Source organism: Haplochromis burtoni, unplaced genomic scaffold (assembly GCF_018398535.1).
Source record: "Haplochromis burtoni strain Fernald_Lab_line unplaced genomic scaffold, NCSU_Asbu1 Contig_77, whole genome shotgun sequence".
Taxonomy (NCBI): Eukaryota; Metazoa; Chordata; class Actinopteri; order Cichliformes; family Cichlidae; genus Haplochromis; species Haplochromis burtoni.
The window spans coordinates 56,451-80,325 of record NW_024582438.1 but is presented as its reverse complement, the minus strand read 5'-3'; the positions used below and the strand labels follow the sequence as shown (position 1 = coordinate 80,325).

The following is a 23,875-nucleotide window of genomic DNA, read 5'->3' as shown; positions in this document are numbered from 1 at the left end:
TTATAATCAAGAGTGAAAACCGAGACGGGAGGACTGCCCACCAAGTGAACTGGACAGGAGGTGGCCGAGTGAATAACAAGTTGCCCATCTACCCGAGTGAGCAAGTAAAAAACCCAATGATTTCATAAAATGTGAACACACTAGGTAGTATTCCAGATTTAAGAAAGAACGAACGAACGAAAGAAAGGACAATTTTTTAAAGCAACTTAAATCAACTAAATCACATATTCAAAACAGCTTTAAAAAACACTATAAAGCTATAAAATTGGCATTTTTAGAAATATCTCATTGTTTGTTTTTGTTTTGTTACTTACTTTTTTAGTTAGATTATGGAGCAATTCTGCCAACTTTAACTATTATGTTTTTTAATGTTTGAAATGATTCGGACCATAAAATTTCCTTGCTTTGAGCAGTCGCGCCCTCTGCTGGCGAATTAAACACGATCCTCATCGACTAATTATTTAGGCGCGCTGTGCAGCACGCAGACTTGCGCAAATCTTGAATCTTCTCCGCTCTTTGTGTTCATATCTGAGCTCTCAGCTGTGTCTGCAAACCACGAAGCTTTACCGTCTTCTAATAGTGTTTTTATGCTACGAGCAGATGTGCGCGTTCATGGCTTCAGGGTCACACCTTCTCCAGCCAGCTGTGCGTGAAGATGATGAAGACCTTCCCTAGCAGCATCCGGACTGTTAGAGGCGCTAACCCTGCATTTACCCTCTGGGCGACGACGTTCAGCGAGCAGCAGGAGGAGGAGGACAAGTAAAACTGAGCAAGGATGATTATTTGAGCATCCTTACAGTAATTGGGGGATTTGACAGCGTGTTTTTAATAAACGCAGGGCTCTCCACTGGGCATGCTCCATCTGTGCTGAGAGAAGAGCTGTGCTCGGTGAGAATAACTGGCAGTTTGGGCGTTTTTTTTCTTCTTTTTTCTTCTTCTTGGGGGAGGTTTGTCGCCCTCTCATCTTTGATTTTCTTTATCAGCAGTGCAGGGAACGGGGTGGTCCTCCCATCAAAAAGAGCGATGGATGTGTTCTTCTCAGCGATGCATGAACGGCAGTGAAGTCTGTGAGCGAGGAAGCATCTCAGCGCTGAGACAAAGACCTGCTGCTTAGTGGCGGCGTGTCGTTAAATTCAGGAAGGGAGCGGGAGTGTGAAGGAGGTGAGTCTGTAGGCAGCAACAGAAGGACTGAGCAGCTCCATCAGGAGCTTTCCACCCAGCACCACTACCATCATCATCACCGCAGTCACCTTGCTGTGAAAGTCATAAACCTTCCTCAGGGCTGATCTCATCAACTGTCGCATACTAGAGTTTAAAGAGCTGGATTTATTCTGTCGGCGTTTTCCCTCTCTTCATATATCTCTTTCGACATCTTGGATTTATCGATGATGTGACGTCCATTCTTAATGTGATGCCATTGGCTACATTGGGTTTTGGATTCGGTTTCTCTACCTTCCAGCGAGCTTGGCAGCCCTGAGCGTTTTTGATCCTCCAGCTGAATGAATGAATGAATGGATGCTTGCAGAAAATTCAGGGTTTAGAGGGGGATGCGTGTCAGACTGCCCCGATTTCTTTCACAGCTGCTGAGAAAAGGACTGGTTGCTTTGTGAGCTGCTTTCCTTATGTAATTGTTTCCGTCACCCTGATCACTCCTGTGCATGGTCTGCACTGTGCGCCTAGACTTACCTTTGCGATGAAGGGAACTTATTGGAGAAATGCCTAGGGGACGCGATGGGCCTGAGCGACGACAAGGATCGCATTGTGATAAACGTGGGAGGGATCAGACATCAGACATACCGCAGCACCCTGCGCACTCTACCTGGCACTCGCTTGTCCTGGCTGGCCGAGCCTGATGCGCCCAACCACTTTGACTATGATGCCAAGATCGAGGAATTTTTCTTCGACCGCCACCCTGGCGTTTTTGCACATATCCTTAATTACTACAGGACAGGTAAACTGCACTGCCCGGCCGATGTCTGCGGGCCGCTCTATGAGGAGGAACTGGCCTTCTGGGGGATTGATGAAACAGACGTGGAGCCATGCTGCTGGATGACCTATCGCCAGCACCGGGAGGCAGAAGAGGCCCTTGATAGTTTCAGCGGGGGGGGCCTGTTAGACCTGGGGAATGATGATCAGGAGCCAGACCAGGAGCATGCTGAGGATGATGTGGATGAAATGACGAGAAGGCTGGCTCAGGGAGACTCTCCTGATACCAGGAATGGGAGCCTGTGGAGTCGGTGGCAGAAACGGGTTTGGGCTCTGTTTGAGGACCCTTACTCCTCTAAATATGCAAGGGTGAGTCACTTTTAAAAATGTCCTTGTGTCATTGTTTTTCTTAAATTAAATTAAAGTATATATTATGTATGTTATGCAAAAATGCTAAAAATGTTCTGGTGTTGTTGTCATGATGCATTAAAAGTAATACACTTGTTAATTGGTCCTCTTCTGCTCCTTGATGGTGAAACAAAGGCGTTTGGTGGTGGGCTTTTGTAGAAAGGGCTTTTGATGACCTTGAAATTGCTCTTCTGAGGGTCCCCACAGCAGGTCGATGAGAGTGCATGAGGGAGAAAGAGGAGGGGGGGGGGGGGGGGGGGGAATGAACCAACTTCATGTAGAAGAGCCATTTGCATGAAAATCATCACTTCTGTCCTCCTCTTATCTTGCTGGAGAAGATGAAGAAACTCATTTTGAATCTCACAGGTCTTTAGATAGATATTTCCACAACACGGGGATCCCAGGGCAGGCTGGCTTTTTTGGTTAAATAGGTCAGCTGAAACCAGATCTTTGGCATCACCACATTTTCTTTCTGTGGCAGACCTCCAGACAAAATTAGGTTGCTGTTAGGGGTGACATTTTTAGTCTTTGTCATTGGCACTTTTCCATCAGGGTGTAATACTTGCCATTGGTGACAAGGACAACTTTCCACTTTTTTTTTTTAATATATTTGTAATTTTTTTTGGACCATGAGCCCCTAAAACGACTGCTGTGCTGCATGCTGCTTTAACAGCTGCTGTTGTAGCTGTAGTAATTAGTTATCAGGCACCAATCCAGACAGAGTAAACTGCATTGACTTGTTCTCACTCTTCCAGAAAGCATTATGGAATCAGTGCCACCCCCCACCCGTCACATACACACTTCCAAATTTGATTTTCTTCACACAGGAAAGATTCCCCCAGCAGAAGCTCAGCTGTGTCCTACATTTAACAACAAGCATGACAAAAGCAGAGCAGGGATCGACTCCACAAAGACAGGCAGAAAGATTAATTAGAAGTGAGCCTCAGAGTTAATTACTGACTCTATTCACAGTAGATACATCAGTGGAAAAACCCTTGCCACTGCACAGCACAGTAGACCCATGGTTTTCTGGCAACAGTGAGAATTAGCCAATAAGGAGCAAACAATCGTCACTTGTTGCCCTTCCTCCAGGCCACACTGTTCCTAACTGTCACACAGACACATAATTTAGGAGGCAGTCTGATGAGACACAGCGTTTGTTTAACAGTTCGAAGGGTGGGATGTTCAGAGGGTTGAGCGAGCCTGCTTGTTAGGAGGAATCAGGGGCAAAGCAGCTCAAATTATGAGGCTTTATCGCACTGGAGTTTGTATGGTAGTGGCAGCAGTGGTGACTTGCCTCAAATAAGGATTGTTTTCATAATTGTTTTTAATTTTCTGTGTCAAAGTAGAGAAAAAAAATATGGTTAGTGCAACTCCCAAAAATTCAAATCACAATGACATTTAGATTACAGTCGCCTAAAACACAGCAAGCCAGCAGGTGTCGATTATGACTCCAACGTGTGCAGTTGGTTGAAGTCATTGTTTTGCAGCGTGGTGGTACTGTGCTCTATTACTGTCTAAGGAGTACTTGTTTCTTTTTTCGAGCAGCACATAGTGGAGAGGGGGTGGACAAAAACAACAACATTATGCAATTTGATAAAAACACCACCACTTATTAACGCCTTGAAACTTGGCAAAAAACTCCTCTTACATCATATCTGCAAAAGCTGAACGTTATTATCTCGACCACTGCGTGTTTATTAAAGTCGCCTCACTATTCGATTGCCTGCGAATGCTAAGTGCTCCACGTTCCTTTTGAATGCATAAATGCTAAACATTTTACGCCAAATTTGTGTTACATAACAGCGTGTAGATCCACATTGTGAACTGGGATGTTGTCTCTCTGAACAAAGAGGACAGCTCTGCTGACAGGAGTTGGTGCTTCTGCAGTCAACACAGCTTCCCTCTGGACCATCATGCTAAGATGGAAGGAAGGCAGGCATTCATAAGGAGCAGTGATTTCCTCAGCACGGGGCAATGAATTGCCACTGATGAGACATGATGATGAAGGCCTGTTTTCCATCTTCTTATTATTATTATATTGTGCTGCATCGCCTGTCTTAGTGGCCCACTTTGAATGAGACCGACTGACAAGTACAGATCATTCCCCTCTCTCAGAGGACTTCATGCCCAGACCGGCCCTTTTCCAACTTAGTCATTCATTATTCCTCCCTGCTACTTAACAAGGCTGTGCATTAGTTTGAAAGGTACAGCAGGGCCTCATTTAAGGAAGGTTTTATGCATGAGTCGATTGCTATTGATCCAACATTTGCAATTCATAGGATCATTAAGCAGATATTTGCTCTTCCTGTGCACTTCTCTGTCCATCTTTTTTCCTCTGATTGAACTTAGATTACTGTTTACTGTTGTTGTTTTTCCCCCCCTACAGTAAAGAGCATGAACAATAACACATGCTGTAAACCAGTAGTGCATGAGGACAGGGCTGGGATCGATACCCAGGGGACAGCACTGTATCTGTTACACCCATGTAGTATGGAAGAATAACAGAACCTAAATGTAAAGAAATTTGATCAGCTAATCAATACTAGGGGGTGAAGTACTTTTTTTTCCCATTAAGGGAAATTATGGCTTCACATAAAAGTCTGTCCTCAGCTCAGTGAGCCTCTCAGCTCACCGTCATTCCCAAGAGCTTGATGATGTGGACAGTATGACCTTGTGTAAGGGAAGACCTGCTGTGGTGATGGAGCTAAAGGGAAGAACCCCAGCTAAATTTAGTCCAGTGGGTTGACACTAGTGTCCTGTCTGCTGCTACTGCTGCTACAGGCGCTTAATAATTATATATGTACCATACCCTTGAAAATGCCACAACCTTGATATACAGCAGATGGATGAGAAGGAAGAACAGCAAGCTTGCATTAATTGTCCCTGTTGCAGCGGTGCTTCAGATTCAAGACACACATCAGAGAGGAGTGCAGCTGGGGTGTTATTGCCACTGTCAAACTAGATGCCACTGTCTGCGATAGAAGATTAAATTGCATTGTGTCTTACTAAGAATGGCTGCTAGGCCGTCAAGCTTGATTACACTGCATGTATTAGTGTGCTCATTCTCCTTTCTGTCCTTCTCCTCTTCCTTCTTTCCTTTCTTTTTCTGCCCCCTAAATATTTCCTGCTCAGTGGGTGGCTCTGGCTTCGCTGTTCTTTATTCTGGTGTCCATCACCACCTTCTGTTTGGAGACCCACGAAGCCTTCAATCCCATCATCAACCGCACGGAATGGGACGTGGTGGACAATGAGACAGTGATGAACACCTACCAGGAGACTGAGACCGCCATCTATCTCACCTACATCGAAGGTGTCTGTGTGGTGTGGTTCACGTTTGAATTTCTAATGCGAATAACTTTCTGCCCAAACAAATTTGACTTCATTCGAAATGCGCTGAACATCATCGACTTTGTGGCCATCCTTCCCTTCTACCTGGAGGTGGGCCTAAGCGGCCTCTCCTCCAAAGCAGCTAAGGATGTGCTGGGTTTCCTGAGAGTGGTCCGCTTTGTGCGGATCCTGCGTATCTTCAAGCTGACCCGTCACTTTGTTGGGCTGAGGGTGCTGGGCCACACGCTGAGAGCCAGCACCAATGAGTTCCTGCTCCTCATCATCTTCCTCGCTCTCGGTGTCCTCATCTTCGCCACTATGATCTACTACGCTGAACGGATTGGAGCTAATCCCAACGACCCAAGAGCCAGCGAGCACACGCACTTCAAGAACATCCCGATTGGATTCTGGTGGGCTGTAGTGACCATGACGACCCTCGGCTATGGAGACATGTACCCTCAGACGACCTCCGGTATGCTGGTTGGAGCTCTGTGCGCCTTGGCAGGTGTGCTGACCATCGCCATGCCCGTCCCCGTGATTGTCAACAACTTTGGAATGTATTACTCGCTGGCGATGGCAAAACAGAAACTACCAAAGAAAAAAAACAGGCATATCCCTCGGGCACCCCAACCAGGCTCTCCTAACTTCTGCAAAACAAGCATCAGCTCCCAGCATCAGAGCCCCATTGCCAATGACGATGTTTTCGAGATAAAGTTTCAAGGTAAGAAACAAGCGTGACATACTTTCTGATAAATGAGTTGTCTCATTTCTATTCATCCTATTTCTATTGTGCTGTTTCACTGTTCGTCTGTTCCCACACTTCAATCAGCTTATGATTCAGGCACGAGATTAAACAAAACGAGTTCTCCGCTCATAACAAATCAATAAAATATGTAATGAAAAGCATATTTGACTGGATAGGCGAATAGAGAGATTCAGCAGACTGTGAGTAATCTTGCTATTGATTTGGAGTGATGATGGAGTGATTGATTTGGAGAGAGAGGAGGAGTGATTCACTCCTCCTCTCTCTTAAAACTAACCGGATGCATGTATTTGTAAGATTAAGAAAAGTGTAAGTAGTTTGATGTCCCCCACCCCACCCTTGGTGTCGTTACAGCGAAGATATGTTGACCTTTGATTCAGTTTGCGCTCATAAATCTCCAAGCTTCAATAACAAAGCTTCAAACAGAGCTTCCGCAAAGGAGTGGAAGGTAAACAGCAGTTATGCAGACAGCATTATTGAACGAGTTTATCCCAGTGTGAATTAAGGTAGCAGAACATAAAAACAAACTAAATATTCAAATATGTAGTGCTTGAATTAAATAAACAGCCTGTACAGAAAAATCTGATTGTTTGTTTGTTCGTTTAAATTTTTGGTTTCTTTTAAGATTCTAAACTGAACGGTGAGGCAGCTAACGCAGCTCTGGCCAATGAAGATTGCCCTCATATAGACCAGGCCATATCTCCGGAGGAAATCTTCAGCCCCAGCGAGAGAGAGCGACCCTGCTTCCTGGTCACCACTACAACTGAACGCCCCAACCACACAGGGGGCAGAGTGAGGAGGGGTACGTACAGTAACAGCCAATCACAGGCCCCCCTGAGACACTGACACCCTGTAGACCATATAGGCAGGACAAGCCCCCTTTTTTGCCTCTTTGCTGAGAGTTACACCTCAGTTTTTACACAGGCTCTCTCTCTCACACACACACATACACACACACACTCACAGAGACACAGGCACAGTTACACACACACATGCACACAACAACAAACCTCTTTATTACAGCTATCATACACGTTCACAGCAGCTGCTTCTCCTCAGTCATCCTGCTGGGATTTGTATATATTCCGATTCACTAAAACATGTTAAGATCAAGCACAATCACCACAAATGTCCAGAGTAATTGTCCACATCTACATACTATATTTTTTGATACGTGCATAATGTAATACCCCTATTTATTTACAAGTAAGAAAACTATTTTCGAGATTTATATGATCTAGAATGTGTTGTCTTATCTGCCTAAGAAAGTATTTACGTGTTACGCGTGTACCATGTATGTATATGTGTTTTAATGATAAATACCATGCGGAATCCTGACTTTTGAGAACATTGCTCTTGATCATAACGGTGCATGAAGTGTCTTGCTGATGGGTGCTATCAGTATGGTGAAGGAGCACAACACAGATGGATGACAGCTAATATCAGATGTTATTATTAAGAAGACAAGACAAAATTGAAATTTACAGATTTCTATACTTTAATAATGGGGATCGCCCCTTTGTTTTTGTTTTGCTTTTAAATTTTCTATTAATGATAAATCAAAACATTCCTCTAAGAACGTCCTGTAAGTCTCCAGCTGTGTGCAGAAAACGGCATACAGTGTGATATTCTACCTGTAGCTGACGAAACATTCCCTGCCTGAGGTGCCTAGCTTTCTTGACTTTTTAAGTGTTATACTCCAAACCATTCCAGTACCACCCGGTGCATGCTGTTGTACTCCTAATGCACTCAATGCATGGAGAATAATAATGTGTCTCACGTCTGTGTTGACCTGTTTCTTTGGAGTCAAAAACAAGAAAGCAACAGGTGTAGTATAACCAGTGAGGAACACCAAAACACTTTGTCGTGGATTCAGTGCTGCAGTGTACTCAGAACGTTCTCTGTTTTTCAACTGAAGGTTATGAAAAGCCTTGGAGCCTTAACAGCATGTCTGGCATGAGCGGGGATGCCTCTGGAGTGTCCTCAGTGTCCGCCCTGCCCTGCAGCCCACCCTGTCTAATGCAGCACTCACATTCTCCCATCCCATCCATTATGTAGCATGGTTGAGTAGCAGATACAATGCCATTGGAAGGCCAGTCCACACTTCTTATATTTCCTGTCAGATTTTGCTTTCACACTTGCCTTCACACCTGCTTTTGTTTCTTTTTCTTTTAAAATTATTATTATTTTATGTTTATTTTTCTGGAAAATTGTATCTTAACTGTGCTTATACTTAAGCTTCCCAAGTGTTCTCCTTGGGTGTGTCATCATATCATAGACTAGAAAACATTGGCACATGCCACTCTGCATGGGTCACCTCAGTTGCAGACAAAGCACCGTTCTACTTCTTACCACAGGCTAACCACACTCTTTTCCTTGTGTTTACATCATTGCCTGTTGCTCTGTTGCTTTTGATCTCTCATTCTCTTCTGCCAATAACTTATCTCATTTGCTTTTTTGGTTTTGGTTTTTTGTTTTTCAACAACTTTTTTTGTGAAATAAATTTTCATAAGATGTAACCCCTGCCAATAATATGCTGGACATTAATTATACAAGGCTTTTAAAACATATCCAAAAGCTGTTAAGGGAACTTCTCTTAAGTGCTTTGTACGTTGCAAAGTAGAGACGTCATTCTGAAAGTGCAGTCCAGATAATGTTACCCGAGTGGCCATTAGAAAAGAAAAAAATGAACATACAGTTCATGATGTCCGATGCAATATGGAGATGATGACAATTCCTATGATGCCAGTGATGAATACATCTAATGTCAACAGAACTAAAACTGTTCATTTGCATGAACTGCATGAGAAATTATGTTCAACAAGAAGCTAACTGTATTGCAATTACCTGTAAGGAGAAAAAAAAAAAAGGTTTTCTTTCAAAAGCTTCATAAGCTTTGTCATTTTTATGCATTTTGAAACAGCTTTACAAGAGACTCAGTCATAGCAGAGGTTTTTATGTAGCCACCATTCTTTGCCTTTCCCCAAATTCATATATTTATTTTCTTGTATTTATTTGACTGGGGCCTCCAACAGAAAAAAAAAATAGCGTGATTTAACTTGAACAATCTGTCATAAAGCCAACTAATGCTGTTATGAGCATAAATAGTTTTTATACAAATATATTTACTGGTAGTTACAAGTTTTTAAAGGGTATCAGTAGACTGCCACCACGTCTATACCGCTGTGCTGCTAAATTAAGGCAGGACTCATGAATTACGAAACAACGGTGCCTTCATTCTTTGGAGAGGCAAAGTAAAAACGAGTAATAAATTGACATGATATTAACATAAGTGCTCCCAGTGTAGCATCATTACACTTTATTCCATGCTCATAACAGTGTAACAAAAGCTTTATTTATAACCTTGTAGGTGAACCTTGTACCTTTTGCAAAACCCTCGTTCCCTTAATCACAGTTTAAAAAAAAATAGCCCTCTTGGATATTGTTGTTACACCACTGAACACATACTAGGACTGAACCTTTAGTAGGGATACATAGCACCAAGCAAAAAGAAAAAAGAAAAAAAAGAAGCACTACAAAAGAAAACCTTAAAAAAATCACTTATTAGTCCCCACGTCTTTTGTATAATAAAGCACAAAATATAAGTAAAGGGGACAAGGCAACTCCACAGAGCAAAAATATATTGAGTTAGGATCAGTTGGAGATGTCACGATGACTCGTGCAGTATGTATGTCTATTGATTTAAAACATCAATACTGTTACGGTTACATGTATTGATACTGTCCCAATAATTATGCACAAATTTTTCAGGGCACTTTAACAAATTTCTTCTTTTTGTTTTTTCCTCTTTATTTTTTGTTTTGTTGACCAATCAGAAATGTTCATTTCTAGAAGAAGATAGGCAAATTATAGCAACTAGTTTTTGTTTTTATTCTGAATGAGCAGAGTTTTACATTTTTTGAGTCATGTCTCTTGTGGTATTTAAGTGATGTTATATATTTAAAAAACAAAAAAACAACAACAACAACTTGTTAAGATTTGATGTGAAGAGATGCAGGTGAATTATATGCTCATGCAATTCAAGTGGAGGGGTGGGAAGGAAAAAAAAAAGTACAGTGAGACATAGCATGGGCTGTGGGTTTACTTGGGGAAAGGTAAATGCATGTATTTTACATTTATGCAAAAGAAAAGTATTCAAATAAAAATATGTAAATATAAGTCCTTGCATGAAATAAATTTTATACACAATGAGTGTTTAGACTCCGTTTTTATTCAACAGCACATGCATCTACATACATCTTTCCTTTCCTACTAGCGTCCGGCTAGTGTTACCAACTGCTGTTTGACCCTGTCCAGGTCAAAGAGAGCTTTAAAAAAAAAGAGAAGAAAAAAAAGAGGTGACTGTGAGAGCATGACGCAAAGTATAAAAAAACGCATGACAATGACTGAACTACTGTACATAAACCTGTCAAACGCAGCATGATTGGGCATGTTTATTAACCGACTCAGAGTCTAACCTCTGCACACAGACAGTACATTGGTGTCTGACGCCTTCCGCTAAGCATGGGGAACAAAAACCCAAAACATGGTAAACCCATGTTTACCATGAAGAACTAACGGAGCACATTTTCTTTACTCTCCAAGCCAGTGTCATTTCACCTCTCCCTGCACCTGCAGAGGTAGCCATCATCGCCATCATTTCCACCATTATACATAATTTGTGTAATAATTTATTTTTGTTATTGTTGTTTTTTTATATGTTTATAGAAACCCAACGACAGCACCGGAGCAGACAACCAACAGAGTCAGTTTGTGTTATGAACCATGGTGTACCAACCACTATGTGTATGACCCATAACGGCCCATCACCCACCTGATAGTGCTGTAGCATTGTTGTGTGTATTAGTATTTTTAAATGGGTGTGACAGTGACAACCTGTACATCACAAAACTCAGCATAGATGTAGCACAGAGGACGTTTTGTTGTCAAGCCTTATGTAGCTCAGTATCTGTGACTGGTTAATGTGTTGTAATTTGTGTGCCTATTTTTGGTGTGTGCCAGTGCTGTAAATATGCTTTTTGTGTGCTGAAGTTGTGTGTACCAATGTTTTTTGAGTGATCATCAAATATTTGTGTGCTTCTTCTGTCCAAAAGTGAACAAAAAGAAATGTTGCTCCGATTTTAAACCGCAAACCCCCTTCAGCAAAAACCTGTCACGCGTCACGTCAGCCAGACTAAACCGTTGAAAACAAGTCATTAACTTTGCACTGTCATCGTCACACCTTTGTAGACTTTTGCACTGTTTTGCACCAGTGAACCTTTAACATTCCTTCGATATGTTTTCATGCATCAAAGATAATGTCCACAACAATATAGTAATAATAATGTCATGCTTTAAAAAAAAAACTTTAAAAAAACTAAAAAACACACCACTCTTACCTTGTATTAAAGAGGCATTAAAATGGCAAGTTGTGCTGTTACAATAATAATAGTTTGTGATGCAAATCTTGGTTTTGCAGGGTAGGTAGGAACGAAATGACAGATTTTTATTTACTGAATGATGGTATGCAGTTGTACTTTGATTATCAAAGACAGCTCCTATATAACATGCATTCTCGTATCAAAGCACAGGCATTTAAATAATTGTTTAATTGACAATCACGTATAATTGGATTATACCTCTTCATCTTTTTTTGGACACATCCAAATTGCTACATTGGTATGTAATACTAACTAATACCAAACCATTATCCTCATCATACTGGACAAGTGCCTCTGTTATGTAAATTCTTCTTACCATTCAGGACTACAGCTTAACCAACACGACGATGAAACAATATGCATTTTCTTTTAAATTAACCATCAGTCACCAGCACATTGAAAACAAGCATCAGCTCAGTACTTGAAAGCACGTGTACGCAGCATCGACCCCAGTGCTGATCAGCTTCTAAAGGCAAGCAACGAGCATAACCTAGTTAAAGATACAGAGTCCTGATCCACTGTTTGTGTAGACAAAGTTAGTGAGAAGGGACCAACTTTTTACCAAACAACTGCAAACACACTGCCAACCACTTGCTGAGATCTGAGTCCAGTCTGGTACAGCAGATCTGAATATGTCAATAGAGCTGGGGGGACTGTGTGCTGGTCAAGGTATAATACATATATGTAAGACAGAAAGCAAGAAAGAAAGCTATTATCATGAAACAGAATCAATTACACAACTTAGAGGCAACTAATTTGTGGCATTTGGTGCGATTTCAGAGTGTGTGTTTTGAACACCGTGCATTTTGTGGTTAGTTATCTCAATAAGGTGTTCAGTGGTCGTTCTGATTGGTTTGTTGTTTAGGGATTTTTGTGTCTTTTTTGACCAATACAGTTCAGACTTGTACAATAGTGATAAATAAAAAAGAACCACAGAAATTATCACTTTTCAGCGAGTGTCCATTTATTTTCCCATCCCGAACATAATCCTGGTAAAAGCACTTTAACATTTTTTAATGTTTCCACATTTAACTTATATGAACATTTAAAGTAAAAATTTCCATATAAAAGAAAGTCACGGAAAAGTCGGCATCAGCTTTTCTGAGTACCTTCACTGCCTTTCTCAAAGGCACTGCCTTAACAACTGCAGTTGGTATCCAGGTGCTGCACTGCGGAGGTCTACTCCTTATAAATATGTAGGTTGGGTCATGTCCAGTGGATGAGTTTCTTCCAAGATTAATGAAGTATGAAAGTGGTGCAAATCAGACAAACAGAAAATCAAAGAATATGACACAGATGGGCAAAGGCATAAATAATTGATAGACCAGTAGAAAAATGGGAAATAAAATGCTGTTGTGTGTATGTGCGAGTGGTACATCACATGACAGAGAATTTTTCACCATGGATTGCTGAGATTGACTGCCTCCTGACATTCAAGATCACAGCAATAAAACCCCTGACATGAGAAGATGGAGCTGTAACACTAGTCTAGCCCATCCCTCATATGACCTGTAACAGCTTCATTGAGGAAGGCAAACACGTCAGGTGGAGTTGCAGCTACAGGCGTGGCCATACCCTGCAAAGCCATTGACCCCATCGTGTCCATCATAGACAAATTATGGCCACATGAAACATAAATCACAGAACCATACAAGGATATTTATGACAAACTGCAGATTAAAGTGTGACCCCTTCAAGTAGCTCAGGTAGCCTTTTAACATGTGAAAGTTAGTGTTGAGTCAAGGGCACTTAAAATGATCGCACGTGGGTTTCACAGGGCACCGATAAACCACTAAAACACAAAAGTGTTAACTCCCCAAAGCATTCGCTTTTTATAGCCTCTGATTGTCATGCAGAATAAATGTCCCTGCTCCAGCGTTACTCGAGTGGTGCAGAATTTTTTTCTGTGCCGGTCGTTGCAGCGCAAACTGCCATGGAGTGTCCGGCTCCGCAGCCAATGAGAACAGGTCTTAGACCAGGAACGAGCTGTGGATGAAAGACGTTGGCCTGCGAGCCGTCTCCGCACATTCCATGTTCATTCCAGCCCCACGAGAAGAGACTTCCCCCTGAAAGGGAGAAGGATCATGGGTCAGTGTAACTGACAGGAGAGAGAATGAGGGAGCTGTAGTACAGTGTGTACAATGTAGGCTAAAATCAGCATCCTGGATTACAAAAAAAACAGGGTGCAAAAGAAAACACACACAGCTCCTGTTCCCCACCCTGACACTTGGTCAATAACAAAGCCTCGCTGCTCTTCACAGCTGGAGAGCCTATCGGTGGGTGTGGTCAGGTCTGCATCACCGAGGAGACACGTGCCATGGCAACACAGTTACCTAACAGGCTCCATTGCCATGACAACAGAAGCGAGCTTGCTTTCTCAAGGGTAACACATCTTCAAGCTCTCCCCGTACTGCAGTCGTGTGCCTTTCGTGTCATCTTTTCATTTGTTTCATCGCGAGGTTGTCTTTGTCTTTGTCTGCGTTTTCAGCTCGTCCCCGAAAAGCTGCAGCGCTTGCCAGAAAGACGCATATGTTTTCACCAGTTCACAGACCTCGATGCCATGCCAAGCAGCTCATGCCAATGTGACAGTTTGCCAGAAACCGCTTATGCGTTACAAACATGCATGTAGTGCCCGTCTTAAAGACAGTGCATGTATTTACGACTGGACTGACACCTTTTCTTTGATTTAGTGTTCAGAAAGTATTATTGGACTAAATGTGTTGAAACATTTGGTTCATTGGGAAGAAAAAAATCTTTATTTTGGTGCTGTGCTTAATTCATGGGCTCACTGACTGGAGTATAGCACATCAGTGTTTCCATGGCAACAAAGTGTCTGCATAATATTCTGCACGACAAAAGGATAATAAAAAAAAAAAAAAAAGAAATCTCAAACCAAAAGGCCATTTGTGCATGCAAACAAATGCTGTTATTTGTTTTTGAAATTTGTCAGTTTAAAATTTCACACCCAAATAACAACGCCACATTGACACAGTCTGCGGAGGTTGCCTTTTTTTTAGCGGAGGTTGCCTTTTTTTTAGTGTGACTTGCATCATTCTACAGATACAGCTCTAATTTAAGGTGTTCGTGCTTCTACAATCCCATTAAGTGGAAAAATGTTCACATGAACCAAAAATCTTTCCTCAGATTGGATGAGCTGTGGCCACAGAGTCTTTGACCCATCTCCCTACCTCTGACCACCGCTGATGATTTTCACACACCAGGAGAACTTGCTCAGGTTCTAATGAGCAAAGGATGAGCAGGCAACAGATATCATAAGCAGCATGCAATGCTCTCCGTTCCTTTCCGCCTGACCTACTTCAGCACCCGAAATAGCAGCACTCAGGTCTGCGCTTCCAATCCTGTTTTGCTATTTCATTGCTCCTGCCACCACACGTCAGACAGGAGGAGGAAGAGAGGTGAGCGTGGCAGAAGATTGAGATGCTGGAGGTTCAGATGAGACCTCTATTTGCTAGTTCTGCCTTCACGGCCCATAACTCAACTTTTTCAAAGTGCTTCTCGCGAACTATGGATGATGGACAATTTCCACATATTCAAATTAGAATCGCACATTCATTATCGCTATCAATTAGTGAGATTAACACCAGTGAATGGCATGGATGCTTGCAGAAACACCACCGATGTTCACAGTTTCCTCTCTTATGGAAGCATGCGCCTGTATTTCAGTGATAATCTGTGATATTTATATTCGTGCTCATGTAAAAAAAACTGGGTCAGTGTTCAAAAATTAATGTGATAGATTTTACTTCCAAAAACCCTTTTACATGCCTAGCTGGTTACTATAGAAAAGCAGGAGACTTTTGGCAGGCCTGGCAAGAATAAAAGCACATTTAATCTAATGAGCGATCGCAAACAAGCAGTCAGACATGTCTATCTTTGTTCAGTTCTCTTTGAGGGATGCATGTGAGTGTGCGGCGTCTGTTCAGCGGTTAAGCAGACAAAGGGAGATCGTTCTACAAACATATGACTGGAAAAACTTGCCTGTAAATGGGCATCTGGTTAATTCATCCCCTTTACAGGCCTGTTCGGGTAATTGCTTCTGTCAATGATATCCATCTATCCACACTGTAATTACATCCTCATGCAATAGCCACTGAGCAATGAGCTGACCTCAGAAATGCTCTGCAGCTTTACAAGGATTAATTGTTAACACTGTAATGCATTAGACAGCTCCCTCACTAACTTTTTAGCAGGGGTGAGGGCAGCTTGAAATAGTTTAGCCTCACCGATGTGTCTTCTACATTACTTTACGCAAACACAGCCAGAGTCACCTCAGGCCATTGAGGATGTCTCTCATTTCAGCCATGAGAATTTAAAGAACCCAGTAAGTTCAAACTTTGCTTTTAATTTTTCATAAAAGGCTTTTGTTTCCTATGGAAATGTTGAGTGCACTTGTGCATTATGTGAATAATAAGTTAGGAGAAAAGTGAAGAAACTGCAAGGACATTTTTGAGAGAACACACTCACCTACAGTAGCAAGGTTATGTTCTGATCCACAGCAAATCTGTGGAGAAAATAACTTTTAAATACATGTTGAAAAGCAAATGTGCAATTTTAAGACTCTAATATTCAATGACATATGATACTGACAATTGAATTAATCGCATTCTCCCTTACAAATTAAATAAGATGACAAGATAAAGCCACTTAGATTTAATTTTAAAATTTGATAATTTAATAATGATTTTTTTTCACATCTTTACATACGTTTGGTACTCCAGCATACGATTCCCTTTAGTGCATAATATAAATTGAAACTATAGCAGAGACCCAACTGATTCATAACTCTTAAAAGCCACTGCTGGGCTTGCTGGAGGAGTTAATGCAGCCATTTGAGGATGCTTATACAGTCTTGCCCTTTGCTGACCGAAACCTTTTAGATTTTAATGGCCTTTTCTCCTGCTTCCCCCTTCACAAGTATGACAAGAATTGAGTGGACATGCTTAAATGCTAATTGAATCCTGCATATGAGACACAGTCCACTGCATGGCTGTTAAATGCAATTAAAGTACTGTCTTGAGCCACCCCTCATTTCTTTATATTTTGGTTCCAAAGAGCCAGACTTTCTTGCAATCTGTCTTGCAAGCAGTCTTGAGCAATAGTTCTCCAGGTTTTTTGAAGGTCTTTCAAAGTTCAAATAACTATCAATTTGCATGGAGGAGGTCAGGATAGAGGTACAACAGTGAGTGTTTGCAGCCATCTGTAAAAAAAAGAAAAGAAAAGTGGAGGTTGTGTCATGGCTTGGGTGTGCACATTAGCCAGTGGCTCTTGTCAAAATTGATGGAAAGTACTGTCAAATTTTGATTTGTCATGCAGAACTATCTGGAACGCATCTAATTAGCAACAGCTTTAGTTTTCACAATGACAACGATCCTGAAAACAATAAAAGCATAGATGGATAGAAAAACATGCAAGAGATGGGCATGTGATTAACTGAGCTCATGTACAGGGACACCATCGGTCATGGATTGGCCTCCCCTCTGCCCAGACCTCAACATTATTGAAGCAGTGTGGGAACAGAACAGAATGACAGTTAGTCTGAAGGTCCTTCAAAGGTCCTGGAGAACTGTTCCTGAAGACTACTTGCAGAAATTACAACAAAGCTTCCCTAAGAAAGTTCAGGCAGTGTTAAAGAATAAAGGCAGCCATAACAAATATCAACTTTAAGCTTCGTTAGAAAGGTGCAAACGCAGTTTTTTTCCTTATTCACTGTATTTACATGTATGTTTGCACTTTAACCAATAAATAAGTGTACAGAATTCCCATTTTTGTAGCAAAATATAGACTTTTGCATGTAGTACTTTATTTGACAAAGAAAACAAGTGATTAACAGAAACTGACCCACTGATCATGAACCACTAACGGGTTGAAATTTGTCCATCAGTAATGCTCACATGGCTCCCTCCTGACACTAACAGCCATGTCACATTCAAAGTCACTTACATGACCTTTCTTTCACATTCAGATGTTCAGTTTGAACCTTAGCACATCGTCCTGACCACGTCTTCATACATCAGTTGGTGTCATGTGATTGGCTGTTGGTAGATGTACCTAAAAAGTGGCCAGTCAGTGTATATGTACAGTGCTTTAACAAAGTAGTGTGGCCTGAGTGATTCATATCCCACTCAGCCAATTCATCTTACTTCACGCTCAACACACAAGGTGACAAAGCTTTGACACCTTATGTGTTGTTGCAATGATCTGTGCGCAGTGGAAAGATGAAAGGAGCGCTTGTCCTTGTTTGTCCCTGACATTTGCTTCATTGGCAATGACCATATTGTCACTATTTAGACTACAGGTTAGTTGCTACAATCCCATTCACATGTAATTGTCCTTACGGGAGTAGAGAAAACTGCCTTCACTGATAAACACAAGTCGTTTTTTTCCCCCTGCTGAACTATAATGACAGTGCGAGTATCCTTTGTACATAAGAGATAATTATCCAAATCATTAAGAACCTTCTGTTCAGGGGAAACATGCTTCGCCTTATACTAAACAATCAACAGCTACTTTAACTGTAACTGTCTGCTGCCTCCTGCTGGACGTCGACTGGCATTTTCAACAAAGCACTATCCTCAAGACCAACAATCCAAACACAAGTCAAGAAAACATTTAATTGTTACTGATTGCAGCACAGCTATAGGTTCTGCCATCTGGCGAAGTGCTAAACACTCCTACCTGTGTTGCTCCACAAAGGTTTTCAACCTCTGCAGGGAGTCCAACCTCCTGGGTGCCACCTTGTGCCGCAGGGCCAGCTGGCTGCTGCTCTGTGTCCTCACTGGCTGATATTTGACGGCCCAGCTGTCCATAATTTCCCCTTCCCCATGTGAACACTCTCCCGCTCTCTGAAACAGATAATGGGATTGCTTTTTCAGTTTGGGCAACTGTCCTCTAAATCCTGTAAAAACTACTGAACATCACAGACCCGAGTACCTGTCTGAGCAACATTATGAGTCCAGCCGCTCCACACATTTATCACTTTTTCTCCATCCAGCAGAGATCGCTTCAGAAGAGTGGGAGAAGACAGGAAGGGCTCTGTGGTGGTCAGCTGACCATGCTTGTTGCTTCCCCACAGAAACAAATTGCCATCTCCTGCACACATGACAGCGACAGCATTACTCTTCATTCAGCACAAGCAGCAGCAAAAAAGCAGAACAGCAATTGAGATGCTCTGGTGAACTAATTACAGGACATCAGAGAGGGCAGACTTGATGTATGATAAAGAAGTGTGCTTATGTGTGTAAATTGTCCCTATGAATGAGCAGTGCAAAATACATAGCTTATTATTGCAGAACATATTGAAGCAACTCACTACCATCCTACCTGTAAGGCACACACAGTGTGCTGACCCTGCAGTTACCCGGTGTGATATTCTTTGATCCAGACCTGCAACAAGGTCATAAATATCTGTCACATCTACAAATCACCAATAATAGAATAAATTATTAATTATTTATGTTCAGTACAGCTTACGTTACCTGGTACCAGACAGGGCACCTTAGAGTTAAAGTGAGATGGGACAGCATGTGGACTGAATGCTCTCTTAGCATAACTGAAAAGACCAGTTCCCCACTGATAAACACAGCCTGAGCCTGAAAGTCAAACAGAATTACAGGATTTATAGCTTCACATGAAAAACAGGAGCAGTCAGAGTGCATACCTCCACCAAGACTGAAAATTCCCTGCATGCACAAAGTCCTATGAGATGAAAGATATCTGGTTGCAGAGTGGTTTATGGTATTTTCTTGAGAACATCAAGCCAAAGTTAAAATTTGATAAAAGGCTATTTCAGCTCCACAAACAGCCGTATATATATATATATATATATATATATTATAAATACAGCTAAGAAACATAAAGACAAAGAAACATAAAGACAGGCATAAAACCAATCATGTAACCACTTTGGCAGATGTTAAAAAAAAACGAGGGCCGTTCACAATGCTACCTTACCAGTAACAGCAAGTGAGTGTCGGAGTCCCGCTGCTACACTAACTAGTGGCTCCTTCAGATTCTGTCAACATACAGCACAATGACATCTGCCTTAATGAAAGTGATTAAGATGACAGGTAAGTAAAGATCATTTATACTAATGTAGATCACTCAAGATGTATTGAATGGATATTTTAAAAAAATAAATTAAAAACTTTACTTTATAAAAACTGCACCCCCAATGTGTTCTCACCTCAACAACCAGTAGATCTGCTGAATGTGTCACAGTCTCTCCAACACCCAGTTGCCCAAATGCATTGGAACCACATGCTAATAGTTGCCCACCGTCTGAGAGTGTGCCATAACAAGAAAAGAAATATGCCTTTAACTAAGACACACTGAAAAATTACGCTTTTGGATGAGTGGAAAGTAGTTAAGGTGTCCTCCGTTATTCCCATTCTGTTAAATATGTAGGGTTTTTTTTTTTTGACAATATAGCAATGAATGTGAGTTAGTTTTTTTCCCACCCTTTTTCTAGAAACACATGTATCATAATGGTCTAAGGATAATATACAGTGGCTTGCAAAAGTATTCGGCCCCCTTGAACTTTCCCACATTTTGTCACATTACAGCCACAAACATGAATCAATTTTATTGGAATTCCACCTGAAAGACCAACACAAAGTGGTGTACACATGAGAAGTGGAACGGAAATCATACATGATTCCAAACATTTCTTTTTACAAATAAATAACTGAAAAGTGGGATTTGCGTTATTATTCAGCCCCGTTTGGTCTGAGTGCAGTCAGTTACTCATAGACATTGCCTGATGAGTGCTAATGACTAAACAGAGTGCACCTGTGTGTAATCTAATGTCAGTACAAATACAGCTGCTCTGTGACGGCCTCAGAGGTTGTCTAAGAGAATATTGGGAGCAAAAACACCATGAAGTCAAAGAACACACCAGACAGGTCAGGGATAAAATTATTGAGAAATTTAAAGCAGGCTTGGGCTACAAAAAGATTTCCCAAGCCTTGAACATCCCACGGAGCACTGTTCAAGCGATCATTCAGAAATGGAAGGAGTATGACACAACTGTAAACCTACCAAGACAAGGCCGTCCACCTAAACTCACAGGCCGAACAAGAAGAGCGCTGATCAGAAATGCAGCCAAGAGGCCCATGGTGACTCTGGACGAGCTGCAGAGATCTACAGCTCAGGTGGGGGAATCTGTCCATAGGACAACTATTAGTCGTGCACTGCACAAAGTTGGCCTTTATGGAAGAGTGGCAAGAAGAAAGCCATTGTTAACAGAAAACCATAAGAAGTCCTGTTTGCACTTTGCCACAAGCCATGTGGGGGACACAGCAAAAATGTGGAAGAAGGTGCTCTGGTCAGATGAAACCAAAATGCAAACGCTATGTGTGGCGGAAAACTAACACTGCACATCACTCTGAACGCCATCCCCACTGTCAAATATGGTGGTGGCAGCATCATGCTCTGGGGGTGCTTATCTTCAGCAGGGACAGGGAAGCTGGTCAGAGTTGATGGGAAGATGGATGAAGCCAAATACAGGGTAATCTTGGAAGAAAACCTCTTGGAGTCTGCAAAAGACTTGAGACTGGGGCGGAGGTTCACCTTCCAGCAGGACAACGACCCTAAACATAAAGCCAGGGCAACAATGGAATGGTTTAAAACAAACACATCCATGTGTTAGAATGGCCCAGTCAAAGTCCAGATCTAAATCCAATCGAGAATCTGTGGCAAGATCTGAAAACTGCTGTTCACAAACGCTGTCCATCTAATCTGACTGAGCTGGAGCTGCAAAGAAGAATGGGCAAGGATTTCAGTCTGTAGATGTGCAAAGCTGGTAGAGACATACCCTAAAAGACTGGCAGCTGTAATTGCAGCAAAAGGTGGTTCTACAAAGTATGGACTGAATAATTACGCACAGCCCACTTTGCAGTTTTTTACAAATGAATAACTGCAAAGTGGGGTGTGTTCTTTGGACTTCATGGTGTTGTTGCTCCCAATATTCTCTTAGACAACCTCTGAGGCCGTCACAGAGCAGCTGTATTTGTACTGACATTAAATTACACACAGGTGCACTCTATTTAGTCATTAGCACTCATCAGGCAATGTCTATGGGCAACTGACTGCACTCAGACCAAACGGGGCTGAATAATAACGCACACCCCACTTTTCAGTTATTTGTAGAAAATGTTTGGAATCATGTATGATTTTCGTTCCACTTAAGTGTACACCACTTTGTATTGGTCTCACGTGGAATTCCAATAAAATTGATTCATGTTTGTGGCTGTAATGTGACAATATGTGGAGAAGTTCAAGGGGGCCGAATACTTTTGCAAGCCACTCTATCAGCCACTCTATATACAATTCATCTATTGTATTATTCAAATATAATAAAATGTTATATTAGAATAAAAACTAACATTGCCATAAAAGATCTATTATCCCTGCCCCAAAGAAACACCTGTGGTTTGGCTAGCAATATCACCCTTAAACCAAGTACAACTAGAAATGAGGATAAATTCCTGGTAGGAAACGGTGCTGACTGCTCACCAGTGAGAAGAAGGGTAAAATCCCAACCACAGGCGATGTCTGTGACTCTCTGATTCAGGATGGGGCAGTGCTGAAGAGTTGCGATGTCTCCACTGTGGCCAAGTCCCAGCTGGCCTCTGTTATTCTGTCCACACACAAACACCTGGCCACACTCTGTCCAGCATGGAAACAATCAAAGATTTTACTTAGATGGGTTATTTTTGGGACAGTTACACCTGTACACTCACTCTAGACATTTACTTAAACAAACGAGACTGAACTGAGTGGAAGTTTGCTTCTACCGTTTGCTGTTAGATCATTCATAATTTTTGCATTAACAGATTATCAACATATAAAAACAAACAATTAATTTCACTGGCCAGAAGGAGGCGCCACATGACTTATGAAGGTCTTGCTCACAATACCACAACAGACTACAAACATCATTCGCTGGTGGGCTGAAGTTTGTGTTTAATATAGGACGAAAGGATACGTACCGGTAATAACTACGGAGTGTCCCCCACCGCCGCTGACAGCCCGGACTGGCCTGTTTTGTAGGGCAGCAATGTTAGAGAGCCGGGGCAAAGCCTGGTCCTCTACATGTCCCTGGCTCAGTTGCCCGTAACTGTTGGCTCCCTGACAATAACAGCACAGCTTAATAAAAGTATATGACAGACCGAAAACTACTATCAGTGCTCAGGTGACCGTGAACCAGATGTTAACATCTGTTTTTTGTCGCCTCACTTGTAAAGACAGTAAGTTTGGACGCTAGTTAAGCTAACGTTAGCAAAAGTGCTACGTCTTCTGCGTTTCCAATTGAAGAGTCACTTTGTTCCTTGCATTTAAATAAAGGAATTACACAACCAGATATACGCGACTTTTACAGTGTACTGTTCAATATAACAAACTTACCCAAGAATGTAAACAAAACTCCAACCGTGCGTGTGTTTCCATGGAGTATCTGGGCTAAACACTCAAGTATGCTTTGCGACACTGTCGCGAAGGCGCTTAAAACGGATATATGAGTGGCAAAAGTTACAAACTAAGTTATGACTTTGTAGAAATGTAATATCTAACAATATCTAACATACAGATACATAATATCTGGTAAAATAATGGGTGGATTTTTTTTATTCACCTCAACATAAACTCATCATCATATTCTGTGTTATGATTAACTTGTTTGTGTTCGACAAGGTTTGTGGTTTTGCCAAACCACGTTTCGGCTGTTTGTGGAGCTGAAATAGCTCCACACGTGACTTGCCTTACTATCACCCATTATCACTGATTGAGAGAGTAAACACACATAAGCCCTGATGCATTTATACAGCCGTATTTCACATATCACCACGACAGGTGGAAGTAGTGGAAGTAGTTCCTAGGATCCCAATAATACAGTTACGCTCCAATGTGTTCTTGTTAATCATAAACTACAAATTTACCTCAAATCACTAAAATGTTGATATTTTAATATGAGAATCAATTCTAGATCATA

The 23,875-nt window shown here is 41.7% G+C and overlaps 2 protein-coding genes across 4 annotated transcripts; one reads left to right on the top strand and one right to left on the bottom strand.

The window, feature by feature from the left end:
• The first annotated feature begins 442 nt into the window (after positions 1-442).
• On the top strand, positions 443-12,810 carry kcnc1b (potassium voltage-gated channel, Shaw-related subfamily, member 1b). 3 transcript variants are annotated; one of them, XM_005945608.3, is made up of 5 exons: positions 444-888; positions 987-2,295; positions 5,470-6,385; positions 7,053-7,229; positions 8,346-10,639. In XM_005945608.3, the coding sequence occupies exons 2-5, from the start codon at positions 1,732-1,734 to the stop codon at positions 8,483-8,485; spliced, it is 1,797 nt and encodes a 598-aa protein (XP_005945670.1). In that variant the 5' UTR covers positions 444-888; positions 987-1,731; the 3' UTR covers positions 8,486-10,639. The 3 variants fall into 3 exon arrangements, with proteins under 3 accessions (XP_005945671.1, XP_042077847.1, XP_005945670.1); XM_005945609.3 differs by lacking the exon at positions 8,346-10,639 and adding an exon at positions 11,156-12,810 and having other exon boundaries at positions 443-2,295; XM_042221913.1 differs by lacking the exon at positions 7,053-7,229 and having other exon boundaries at positions 443-2,295; positions 5,470-6,363; positions 8,321-10,639.
• Positions 12,811-12,814: 4 nt separating this feature from the next.
• On the bottom strand, positions 12,815-23,398 carry sergef (secretion regulating guanine nucleotide exchange factor). The gene is made up of 11 exons (XM_005945607.2): positions 23,293-23,398; positions 22,878-23,016; positions 22,402-22,554; positions 20,072-20,166; positions 19,840-19,900; positions 19,365-19,478; positions 19,210-19,272; positions 18,820-18,978; positions 18,565-18,731; positions 16,354-16,390; positions 12,815-13,934 (listed from the first exon to the last, which is right to left on the bottom strand). Exons 1-11 carry the CDS (start codon positions 23,332-23,334, stop codon positions 13,747-13,749), a joined length of 1,218 nt encoding a protein of 405 aa, XP_005945669.1. The 5' UTR covers positions 23,335-23,398; the 3' UTR covers positions 12,815-13,746.
• Positions 23,399-23,875: the final 477 nt, after the last annotated feature.

What these genes read in the sequence shown, in the direction of transcription:
- kcnc1b (XM_005945608.3), top strand. Translation starts at nt 1,732, where the DNA reads ATGGGCCTGAGCGACGACAAGGATCGCATTGTGATAAACGTGGGAGGG. An exon ending in TTTCGAGATAAAGTTTCAAG is followed by an intron (nt 6,386 to 7,052) that starts GTAAGAAACAAG and finishes GTTTCTTTTAAG; the next exon opens with ATTCTAAACTGAACGGTGAG. An exon ending in AGGGGGCAGAGTGAGGAGGG is followed by an intron (nt 7,230 to 8,345) that starts GTACGTACAGTA and finishes TTTCAACTGAAG; the next exon opens with GTTATGAAAAGCCTTGGAGC.
- sergef (XM_005945607.2), bottom strand. Translation starts at nt 23,334, where the DNA reads ATGGAAACACACGCACGGTTGGAGTTTTGTTTACATTCTTGG. An exon ending in ACACTCACTTGCTGTTACTG is followed by an intron (nt 19,479 to 19,839) that starts GTAAGGTAGCAT and finishes TTTGACTTTCAG; the next exon opens with GCTCAGGCTGTGTTTATCAG. An exon ending in GGTGCCCTGTCTGGTACCAG is followed by an intron (nt 19,273 to 19,364) that starts GTAACGTAAGCT and finishes ACCTTGTTGCAG; the next exon opens with GTCTGGATCAAAGAATATCA.